General features: G+C 50.3%; 1 protein-coding gene across 1 annotated transcript; it reads left to right on the top strand.

Moving 5' to 3' along the window:
• Nucleotides 1–4,936: 4,936 nt before the first annotated feature.
• Nucleotides 4,937–8,670, top strand: LOC121840738 (trichohyalin-like; the record flags this gene model as incomplete). The annotated part of the gene is given in 8 exon segments (XM_042305738.1): nucleotides 4,937–5,047; nucleotides 5,426–5,533; nucleotides 5,658–5,765; nucleotides 6,059–6,592; nucleotides 7,253–7,367; nucleotides 7,399–7,537; nucleotides 8,222–8,402; nucleotides 8,539–8,670. Coding segments are annotated over 8 exon segments (1,428 nt in total), but the record flags the coding sequence as incomplete, so codon positions are not given.
• Between the last annotated feature and the right edge of the window lie 2,686 nt (nucleotides 8,671–11,356).

The following is an 11,356-nucleotide window of genomic DNA, read 5'->3' as shown; positions in this document are numbered from 1 at the left end:
GGGAGAAGAAAGAGAGAGTGAGAAAGAGGTGGAGAGAAGAGGAAATAAAGAGAAAGAGATAGAGAGAAGGGGGAAGAGGTGGAGAAGAGGGGAGAGGAGAGAAGAGAACCAGAGAGGAGAGAAGAGGTGGAGAGGAGAGAAGAGGGAGAGGAGAGAAGGGGAAGAGATGGAAAGAGGTGGAGGAGGAGAGGGGGAGAGGAGAGAAGAGGTGGGAGAAGAGGTGGAGAGGAGAGAAGAGGGAAAGAGAGGAGAGAAGAGGTGGAGAGGAGAGAAGAGGTGGAGAGAGAGAGAGAGGTGGAGAGGAGAGAAGAGATGGAGAGGAAAGAGGTGGAGAGGAGAGAAGAGGAAGAGAGGAGAGAAAGATAGGAAAAGAGGAGAGAAGAGGGAGAGGAAATAAAGAGGTGGAGATAGGAGAGAAGAGGTGGAGAGGAGAGAAGAGGTGGATAAAGAGAAGAGAAGAGAGGAGAGAAGAGGTGGGAGAGGAGAGAAGAGAAATAGAGAGGAGAGAAAGGTGGAAGAGAGAAGAGGGGAAGAGAGAAGAGGATAGGAGAGAAAGAGGTGGAGAGAGGGAGAAGGGAAGAGAGGAGAGAAGAGATAAGAGCAGGAAAGAGGTGAGAGAGGGAGAGAGAGGGAGGAGAGGAGAGAAGGGGAAGAGAGGAGAAGAGAGGGGAAGAGGAGAGAAGAGGTGGAGAGGAGAAGGGAAAGAGGGAGAAGGGAGAGGAAATAAAGAGAAGAGATAGGAGAGGGAAAGAGGTGGAGAGGGGAGAGGGGGAAATAAAGAGAACTAGATAGGAGAGAAAGAGGTGGAGAGGTGAGAGAGGAAATAAAGAGAGGGGAAGAGATGAGAAAGAGGTGGAGAGGAGAGAAGAGGTGGGAAATAGAAGGGAAGATAGGAGAGAAGAGGAAGAGAGAGGGAAATAAAGAGAACCAGATAGGAGAGAAGAGGTGGAGAGGAGAGGGGGATTAAAGAGGAAGAGAGGAGAAAGAGGTGGAGAGGAGAGAAGGGAAAGAAAGAAAAGAGATGGAGAGGAGAGAAGAGGTGGAGAGAGGAGAGGGAAATAAAGAGAAAGAGAGGAGAGAAGAGGTGGAGAGAGGAGAGAAGAGTGGAGAGGAGAGAAAGAAGAGAGGAGAAAGAGGTGGAGAGAGAGAAGGGGAAGAGATAAAGAGAAGAGATGGAGAGGAGAAAGAGGTGGAGAGGAGAGAAGAGGAACTGAGAGGAGAGAAGGGGAAGAGAGGGAGAAGAGGTGGAGAGGAGAGAAGAGGTAGGAGAGGAGAGAAGAGGTGGAGAGGAGAGAAGAGGAAGAGAGGAGAGAAGAGGTGGAGAGAGGAGAGAAGAGGTGGAGAGGAGAGAAGAGGGGAGAGGAGAGAAGAGGAAGAGAGGAGGAAGAGGAAGAGAGGGAAAGGTGGAGAGGAGAGAAGAGATGGAGAGGAGAGAAGAGGTGAGAGAGGAAAGAGAGAAGGAAGAGAGAGGAGAGAAGAGGTGGAGAGGAGAAAGAGGTGGAGAGGAAAGAGGGTGAGAGGGAAGGGGAAATAAAGAGAAGAGATAGGAGAGGAGAGAAGGGAAGAGAGAGAAACAAAGAGGAGAGATAGGAGAGGGAGAAGAGGTGGAGAGGAGAGAAGGGGAAGAGAAGAGAAGATGGAGAGGGAAAGAGGTGGAGAGGGAGAAGGGGAAGATAAAGAGAACCAGATAGGAGAGAAGAGGTGGAGAGGGAGAAGGGAAGAGAAAGAAAGAGATGGATTAAAACATAGGAGAGAAGAGGTGGAGAGGAGAGAAGAGGGAAATAAAGAAACAGAAGAGAGGGGAAAGAGGTGGAGGAGGAGAGGGAAATAAAGAGAAGGGGAAGATAGGAGCGGGAAAGAGGTGGAGAGAGGAGAGGGGGAAAGAAAGAGAACTAGATAAGAGAGGAAAGAGGTGGAGAGGAAGAGAGGAGAATAAAGAGAACTAGATAGGAGCGGGAAAGAGGTGGAGAGAGGAGAGGGAAGAAAGAGAACTAGAAAGAGGAGAGAAGAGGTGGAGGAGGGAGAGGGAAAGGAAAGAGAAGAGAGGAGAGAGAAGAGGTGGAGAGGAAAGAGAGGGAAGATAATGAGAACTAGATAGGAGAGAGAAAGAGGTGGAGAGAGGGAGAGGGAAATAAAGAGAACCAGATAAGAGAAGAGAAGAGGTGGAGAGAGGGAAGAGTTAAAGAGAAGAGATAGGAGGAGAAAGAGGAGAGAGGAGAGGGGGGAAGAGGTGGATAGGAGAAAGAGGTGGAGAGGAGAGAAATAAAGAGGAAGAGAGGAGAGAAGAGGTGGAGAGGAGAGAAGGGGAAGAGAAGAGAGAGAAGATGAGGAGGAGAGAAGAGGTGGAGAGGAGAGGGGGAAGATAAAGAGAAGAGAAGAGGAAGAGAGGAGAGAAGAGGTGGAGAGGAGAGAAGAGGTGGAGGAGAGAAGAGGTGGAGAGGAGAGATTAAAGAGAAATAGAAGGAGCAGGAAAGAGGTGAAGAGCGAAAAGAAGAGAGGGAAATAAAGAGGAGAGATAGAGAGAAGGAGAAGGAAGAGAGGAGAGAAGGGAAAGAAGGAGAGAGGATATTTGGAGAGGAGAAAGATAAAGAGAGGAGAGGGGAAAATAAAGAGAACTAGATAAGAGCGGGAGAAGAGGTGGAGAGAGAGAAGGGAAGGAGAGAAGAGGTGGAGAAGAGGTGGAGAGGAGAGAAGAATGGAGAGGAGAGAAGAGGAAGAGAGGAGAGAAGAGGTGGAGAGGAGAGAAAAGGAAGAGAGGAGAGAAGAGGGGAGAGGAGAGAAGAGGGAAGAGAGGAGAGAAGAGGAAGAGAGGAGAGAAGAGGTGGAGAGGGAGAAAAGGAAGAGAGGAGAGAAGAGATGGAGAGGAGAGAAGGGGAAGAGAGGAGAGAAGAGGAGAGGAGAGAAGGAAGAGAGGAGAGAAGAGGTGAGAGGAGAGAAGAGGTGGAGAGGAGAGAAGGGGAAGAGAGGAGAAGAGGTGGAGAGATGAGAGAAGATAAAGAGAGGAGAGAAGGGGAAGAGAGGAGAGAAGAGCTGGAGAGGAGAGAAGAGCAGAGAGGAGAGAGAAGAGGTGGAGAGGAGAGAAGGGAAGAAAGGAGAAAGATAGGAGAGGAGAGAAGAGGTGGAGATATAGAGAAGGTGAAAGAGGAAGAAGATAAGAGAGGAGAGAAGTTAAAGAGAGGAGAGAAGAGGTGGAGAGGAGAGGAGAGAGAGGAAGAGAGGAGAGAAGAGGTGGAGAGGAGGAGAAGGGGAAGAGAGGAGATAAAGCAGGAGAAGAAGGTGGAGAGGAGAGAAGGGAAGAGAGGAGAGAAGAGGTGGAGAGGAGAGAAGGAAGATGAGAGAAGAGGAGGAAGAGGAGAGAAGAGGAGGAGAAGAGAGGTGGGAGAGGAGAGAAGAGGAAGAGAGGAGAGAAGAGGTGGAGAGGAGAGAAGAGGTGGAGAGGAGAGGTGGAGAGGAGAGAAGAGGTGGAGAGGAGAGAAGAGGAAGAGAGGAGAGAAGAGGTGGAAAGAGAAGAGGTTGAGAGGAGAGAAGAGGTGGAGAGGAGAGAAGAGGAAGAGAGAAGAGGTGGAGGAGAGAAGAGGTGGAGAGGAGAGAAGAGGAAGAGAGGAGAGCAAGGTGGAGAGGAGAGAAGAGGTTGAGAGGAGAGAAGAGGTTGAGAGGAGAGAAGAGGAAGAGGAAGAGAGAAGAGGTGGAGAGGAGAGAAGAGGTGGAGAGGAGAGAAGAGGAAGAGAGAATAGGTGGAGAGGAGAGTAGAGGTGGAGAGGAGAGAAGGGGAAGAGAGGAGAGAAGAGGTGGAGAGGAGAGAAGAGGTTGAGAGGGGAGAAGAGGTGGAGAGGAGAGAAGAGGAAGAGAGGAGAGAAGAGGTGGAGAGGAGAGAAGAGGAAGAGAGAAGAGGTGGAGAGGAGAGAAGAGGTGGAGAGGAGAGAAGAGGAAGAGAGGAGAGAAGAGGTGGAGAGGAGAGAAGAGGAAGAGAGGAGAGAAGAGGTTGAGAGGAGAGAAGAGGTGGAGAGGAGAGAAGGGGAAGAGAAGAGAGAAGAGGTGGAGAGGAGAGAAAAGGAAGAGAGGAGAGAAGAGGTGGAGAGGAGAGAAAAGGAAGAGAGGAGAGAAGAGGTGGAGAGGAGAGAAGGGGAAGAGAGGAGAGAAGAGGTGGAGAGGAGAGGAGAGGTGGAGAGGAGAGAAGGGGAAGAGAGGAGAGAAGAGCTGGAAAGAGGAGAGAAGAGCTGAGAGAGAGAAGAGGTGGAGAGGAGAGAAAAGGGGAAGAGAGAGGAGAGGGAAGAAAGAGGAGAGAAGAGGTGGAGAAGAGAAGGTGAAGAGAGGAGAGAAGAGGAAGAGACTAGATAGGAAGAGGGAGAGAAGAGGTGGAGAGGAGGGAGGAAATAAAGAGGAAGAGAGGAGAGAAGAGGTGAGAGAGAGAAGGGGAAGAGAGGAGAGAAGAGGTGGAGAGGAGAGAAGAGTGGAGAGGAGAGAAGGGGAAGAGAGGAGAGAAGAGGAGAGGAGAGAAGGGGAAGAGATGAGAGAAGAGGTGGGAAGGAGAGAAGAGGTGGAGAGGAGAGAAGAGGTGGAGAGGAGAGAAGAGGAAGAGAGGAGAGAAGAGGAGAGGAGAGAAGAGGTGGAGAGGAGAGGTGGAGAGGAGAGAAGAGGTGGAGAGGAGAGAGAAGAGGTGGAGAGGAGAGAAGGTGAAGAGAGGAGAGAAGAGGAAGAGAGGGAGAGAAGGGGAAGAGAGGAGAGAAGAGGTGGAGAGGGAGAGGAGAGAGAGGAAGAGAGGAGAGAAGAGGTGGAGAGGAGAGAAGGGGAAGAGAGGAGAGAAGAGGTGGAGAGGAGAGAAGAGTTGGAGAGGAGAGAAGGGGAAGAGAGGAGAGAAGAGAGGAGAGAAGGGGAAGAGATGAGAGAAGAGGTGGAGAGGAGAGAAGAGGTGGAGAGGAGAGAAGAGGTGGAGAGGAGAGAAGAGGAAGAGAGGAGAGAAGAGGTGGAGAGGAGAGAAGAGGTGGAGAGGAGAGGTGGAGAGGAGAGAAGAGGTGAGAGGAGAGAAGAGGAAGAGAGGAGAGAAGAGGTGGAGAGGAGAGAAGAGGTTGAGAGAGAGAAGAGGTGAAGAGAGGAGAGAAGAGGAAGAGAAGAGGTGGAGAGGAGAGAAGAGGTGGAGAGGAGAGAAGAGGAAGAGAGGAGAGAAGAGGTGGATAGGAGAGAAAGAGGTGAGAGGAGAGAAGAGGTTGAGAGGAGAGAAGAGGAAGATAAAGAGAGAAAGGTGGGAGGAGAGAAGAGGGGAGAGGAAATAAAGAGGAAGAGAGAATAGGTGGAGAGGAGAGTAGAGGTGGAGAGGGAGAGAAGGGGAAGAGAGGAGAGAAGAGGTGGAGAGGAGAAGAGAGAGGAGAGAGGGAGAAGAGGTAAGAGGAGAGAAGAGAAGAGAGGAGAGAAGAGGTGGAGAGGAGAGAAGAGGAAGAGAGAAGAGGTGGAGAGGAGAGAAGAGGTGGAGAGGAGAGAAGAGGAAGAGAGGAGAGAAGAGGTGGAGAGGAGAGAAGAGGAAGAGAGGAGAGAAGAGGTTGGAGAGGAGAGAAGAGGTGGAGAGGAGAGAAGGGGAAGAGAAGAGAGAAGAGGTGGAGAGGAGAGAAAAGGAAGAGAGGAGAGAAGAGGTGGAGAGGAGAGAAAGAAGAGAGGGAGAAGAGGTGGAGAGGAGAGAAGAGGAAGAGAAGAGATAAGAGGTGGAGAGGAGAGAAGAGGAAGAGAGGAGAGAAGAGGTGGAGAGGAGAGAAGAGGTGGAGAGGAGAGAAGAGGTGGAGAGGAGAGAAGGGGAAGATAGGAGAGAAGAGAAGAAGAGAAGAGAGAGGAGAGAAGAGGTGGAGAGGAGAGAAGGGGAAGAGAGGAGAGAAGAGGTGGAGAGGAGAGAAGAGGTGGAGAGGAGAGATAAAGGAAGAGAGGAGAGAAGAGGAAGAGAGAAGGAGAAGGAGAAGAGAGGAGAGAAGAGGTGGAGAGGAGAGGAGAGAGAGGAAGAGAGGAGAGAAGAGGTGGAGAGGAGAGAAGGGGAAGAGAGGAGAGAAGAGGTGGAGAGGAGAGAAGAGGTGGAGAGGAGAGAGAAGGGGAAGAGAGGAGAGAAGAGGTGGAGAGGAGAGAAGAGGTGGAGAGGAGAGAAGGGGAAGAGAGGAGAGAAGAGGTGGAGAGGAGAGAAGAGGTGGAGAGGAGAGAAGAGGTTGAGAGGAGAGAAGGGGAAGAGAGGAGAGAAGAGGTGGAGAGGAGAGAAGAGGTGGAGAGGAGAGAAGAGGTGGAGAGGAGAGAAGAGGAAGAGAGGAGAGAAGAGGTGGAGAGGAGAGAAGAGGTGGAGAGGAGAGAAGAGGAAGAGAGGAGAGAAGAGGTGGAGAGGAGAGAAGAGGTGGAGAGGAGAGAAGAGGAAGAGAGGAGAGAAGAGGAAGAGAGGAGAGAAGAGGTGGAGAGGAGAGAAGAGGAAGAGAGGAGAGAAGAGGAAGAGAGGAGAGAAGAGGTGGAGAGGAGAGAAGAGGTGGAGAGGAGAGAAGAGGTGGAGAGGAGAGAAGAGGTGGAGAGGAGAGAAGAGGTGGAGAAGAGAGAAGAGGTGGAGAGGAGAGAAAAGGAAGAGAGGAGAGAAGAGGTGGAGAGGAGAGAAGGGGAAGAGAGGAGAGAAGAGGTGGAGAGGAGAGGTGGAGAGGAGAGAAGGGGAAGAGAGGAGAGAAGAGGTGGAGAGGAGAGAAGGGGAAGAGAGGAGAGAAGAGGTGGAGAGGAGAGAAGAGGTGGAGAGGAGAGAAGGGGAAGAGAGGAGAGAATGTGAAGAGAGGGAGAGAAGAGGTGGAGAGGAGAGAAGGGGAAGAGAGGAGAGAAGAGCTGGAGAGGAGAGAAGAGCTGCAGAGGAGAGAAGAGGTGGAGAGGAGAGAAGGGGAAGAGAGAGAGAAGAGGTGGAGAGGAGAGAAGAGGGGAGAGGAGAGAAGGGGAAGAGAGGAGAGAAGAGGAAGAGAGGAGAGAAGGGGAAGAGAGGAGAGAAGAGGTGGAGAGGAGGAGAGAGGAGAGAGGAGAGAAGAGGTGGAGAGGAGAGAAGGGGAAGAGAGGAGAGAAGAGGTGGAGAGGAGAGAAGAGGTGGAGAGGAGAGAAGGGGAAGAGAGGAGAGAAGAGGTGGAGAGGAGAGAAGGGGAAGAGATGAGAGAAGAGGTGGAGAGGAGAGAAGAGGTGGAGAGGAGAGAAGAGGTGGAGAGGAGAGAAGAGGAAGAGAGGAGAGAAGAGGTGGAGAGGAGAGAAGAGGTGGAGAGGAGAGGTGGAGAGGAGAGAAGAGGTGGAGAGGAGAGAAGAGGAAGAGAGGAGAGAAGAGGTGGAGAGGAGAGAAGAGGTTGAGAGGAGAGAAGAGGTGGAGAGGAGAGAAGAGGAAGAGAGAAGAGGTGGAGAGGAGAGAAGAGGTGGAGAGGAGAGAAGAGGAAGAGAGGAGAGAAGAGGTGGAGAGGAGAGAAGAGGTTGAGAGGAGAGAAGAGGTGGAGAGGAGAGAAGAGGAAGAGAGGAGAGAAGAGGTGGAGAGGAGAGAAGAGGTGGAGAGAGAGAGAGAGGAGAAGAGGTGGAGAGGAGAGAAGAGGAAGAGAGGAGAGAAGAGGTGGAGAGGAGAGAAGAGGTTGAGAGGAGAGAAGAGGTGGAGAGGAGAGAAGAGGAAGAGAGAAGAGGTGGAGAGGAGAGAAGAGGTGGAGAGGAGAGAAGAGGAAGAGAGAATAGGTTGAGAGGAGAGTAGAGGTGGAGAGGAGAGAAGGGGAAGAGAGGAGAGAAGAGGTGGAGAGGAGAGAAGAGGTGGAGAGGAGAGAAGAGGTGGAGAGGAGAGAAGAGGAAGAGAGGAGAGAAGAGGAGGAGAGGAGAGAAGAGGGGGAGAGGAGAGGAGGAGAGGAGAGGAGAGGTGGAGAGGAGAGAAGAGGAAGAGAGGAGAGAAGAGGTGGAGAGGAGAGAAGAGGTTGAGAGGAGAGAAGAGGTGGAGAGGAGAGAAGAGGAAGAGAGAAGAGGTGGAGAGGAGAGAAGAGGTGGAGAGGAGAGAAGAGGAAGAGAGGAGAGAAGAGGTGGAGAGGAGAGAAGAGGTTGAGAGGAGAGAAGAGGTGGAGAGGAGAGAAGAGGAAGAGGAAGAGAAGAGGTGGAGAGGAGAGAAGAGGTGGAGAGGAGAGAAGAGGAAGAGAGAATAGGTGGAGAGGAGAGTAGAGGTGGAGAGGAGAGAAGGGGAAGAGAGGAGAGAAGAGGTGGAGAGGAGAGAAGAGGTTGAGAGGAGAGAAGAGGTGGAGAGGAGAGAAGAGGAAGAGAGGAGAGAAGAGGTGGAGAGGAGAGAAGAGGTTGAGAGGAGAGAAGAGGTGGAGAGGAGAGAAGAGGAAGAGAGAAGAGGTGGAGAGGAGAGAAGAGAGAGGAGAGAAGAGGTGGAGAGGAGAGAAGAGGAAGAGAGGAGAGAAGAGGTGGAGAGGAGAGAAGAGGTGGAGAGGAGAGGTGGAGAGGAGAGAAGAGGTGGAGAGGAGAGAAGAGGAAGAGAGGAGAGAAGAGGTGGAGAGGAGAGAAGAGGTTGAGAGGAGAGAAGAGGTGAGAGGAGAGAAGAGGAAGAGAGAAGAGGTGGAGAGGAGAGAAGAGGTGGAGAGGAGAGAAGAGGAAGAGAGGAGAGAAGAGGTGGAGAGGAGAGAAGAGGTTGAGAGGAGAGAAGAGGTGGAGAGGAGAGAAGAGGAAGAGGAAGAGAAGAGGTGGAGAGGAGAGAAGAGGTGGAGAGGAGAGAAGAGGAAGAGAGAATAGGTGGAGAGGAGAGTAGAGGTGGAGAGGAGAGAAGGGGAAGAGAGGAGAGAAGAGGTGGAGAGGAGAGAAGAGGTTGAGAGGAGAGAAGAGGTGGAGAGGAGAGAAGAGGAAGAGAGGAGAGAAGAGGTGGAGAGGAGAGAAGAGGTTGAGAGGAGAGAAGAGGTGGAGAGGAGAGAAGAGGAAGAGAGAAGAGGTGGAGGAGAGAAGAGGTGGAGAGGAGAGAAGAGGAAGAGAGGAGAGAAGAGGGTGGAGAGGAGAGAAGAGGAAGAGAGGAGATAAGAGGTGGAGAGGAGAGAAGAGGAAGAGAGGAGAGAAGAGGTGGAGAGAAGAGAAGAGGTTGAGAGGAGAGAAGAGGTGGAGAGGAGAGAAGAGGAAGAGAGAAGAGGTGGAGAGGAGAGAAGAGGTGGAGAGGAGAGAAGAGGTGGAGAGGAGAGAAGAGGAAGAGAGGAGAGAAGAGGTGGAGAGGAGAGAAGAGGTGGAGAGGAGAGAAGAGTTGGAGAGGAGAGGAGAGAAGAGGAAGAGAGGTGAGAAGAGGTGGAGAGAAGAGGTGGAGAGGAGAGGAGAGAAGAGGTGGAGAGGAGAGAAGAGGTGGAGAGGACAGAAGAGGTGGAGAGAAGAGGTGGAGAGGAGAGAAGAGGTGGTGAGGAGAGAAGAGGTGGAGAGGACAGAAGAGGTGGAGAGAAGAGGTGGAGAGGAGAGAAGAGTGGAGAGGAGAGCAGTTCTAGCCGCCTTTCCTCCTCTCCCTCATCCATCTCTCTCTGGGCCGTCCTCTATAACCCTTCAGCTTATTGGTGTTATTTATCACTACAGGATCCTGCTGTAAGTCTCTCAGCAGGCTCCCACTCGCCAAGACTATAACTACACTACTGACATGTCAGGGCCTGTCGGAGAGAGAGAAAGAGAGAGAGAGAGAGAGAGAGAGATGGGGGGGGCAGTCAGACTGTGAGCGACACAGGCTGATAAAGCAGGATAACTCCTCCATTCCCAGAAAACAGTAATGTGCTCCAGATGATCTGTCTATGTCTGGGTGATTGTGGGTAGATGTTTGTGTGTTCATCTTTTTTCAAGACCTTTCTATATGGTTTTTCTTCTCTTTTTATTTTTCTATACACTTTAACTGTTACGTGTGTTAGCATGTGTTGTCTCTCTCTCTTGACGTTTTTGTTAGTGTGTCCCCAAAATCACAGAGGAGCTAGTAGGAAACAAATAAGTCATTTTAATGCCAGCAGAAATATTCCATTCATCTGAAACATTCCCCTGTCATACATCCCCCTGTAGTTACTGTACATGTCTGTGTGGGAAGAAAGAGCCATGTTTATTGTTTGGCGGTGAGAATGTCTAAAGATGTGATGACTGAACTGACTGACATGAACATAGAGCACATGACTCATCTGTAAAGGACGCCAGGGATCGACAACTTCAGTCCTCGGGAGGGGACCACAGTGGCTGATGGGTTTTGTTTTCTTCAAATCAGTGACTCATTTAGGCCTGGTAAACATGGAGAGGGCACTAGTGGTGCAATGCAAATCAGTGACTCATTTAGGCCTGTTAAACATGGAGAGGGCACTAGTGGTGCAATGCAAATCAGTGACTCATTTAGGCCTGGTAAACATGGAGAGGGCACTAGTGGTGCAATGCAAATCAGTGACTCATTTAGGCCTGGTAAACATGGAGAGGGCACTAGTGGTGCAATGCAAATCAGTGGCATTTATGGATCAATTAAGTCCCAGGGAGAAGAGCGAAGTAGATACTGTGGCTCCAGGGCCCCAGAGTTGACCATCTCTGAATTAGGTTCCAACAAAATAAAAAGTCAATTGAAAAAGTTAAATGACTGTGACAGGTTAAATGACCTGTGACAGGTTAAATGACAGGTTAAATGACTGTGACAGGTTAAATGACTGTGACAGGTTAAATGACCTGTGACAGGTTAAATGACAGGTTAAATGACTGTGACAGGTTAAATGACTGTGACAGGTTAAATGACCTGTGACAGGTTAAATGACTGTGACAGGTTAAATGACCTGTGACAGGTTAAATGACAGGTTAAATGACTGTGACAGGTTAAATGACTGTGACAGGTTAAATGACCTGTGACAGGTTAAATGACAGGTTAAATGACTGTGACAGGTTAAATGACTGTGACAGGTTAAATGACCTGTGACAGGTTAAATGACTGTGACAGGTTAAATGACAGGATAAATGACTGTGACAGGTTAAATGACTGTGACAGGTTAAATGACCTGTGACAGGTTAAATGACTGTGACAGGTTAAATGACTGTGACAGGTTAAATGACTGTGACAGGTTAAATGACTGTGACAGGTTAAATGACAGGTTAAATGACTGACAGGTTAAATGACTGACAGGTTAAATGACTGTGACAGGTTAAATGACTGTGACAGGTTAAATGACCTGTGACAGGTTAAATGACTGTGACAGGTTAAATGACAGGATAAATGACTGTGACAGGTTAAATGACTGTGACAGGTTAAATGACCTGTGACAGGTTAAATGACTGTGACAGGTTAAATGACTGTGACAGGTTAAATGACAGGTTAAATGACTGACAGGTTAAATGACTGACAGGTTAAATGACTGTGACAGGTTAAATGACCTGTGACAGGTTAAAT

The sequence above is a fragment of the Oncorhynchus tshawytscha genome, linkage group LG02, assembly GCF_018296145.1.
Source record: "Oncorhynchus tshawytscha isolate Ot180627B linkage group LG02, Otsh_v2.0, whole genome shotgun sequence".
In the NCBI taxonomy this organism is placed as follows: domain Eukaryota; kingdom Metazoa; phylum Chordata; class Actinopteri; order Salmoniformes; family Salmonidae; genus Oncorhynchus; species Oncorhynchus tshawytscha.
This window is presented reverse-complemented; position numbering and strand designations above follow the sequence as displayed.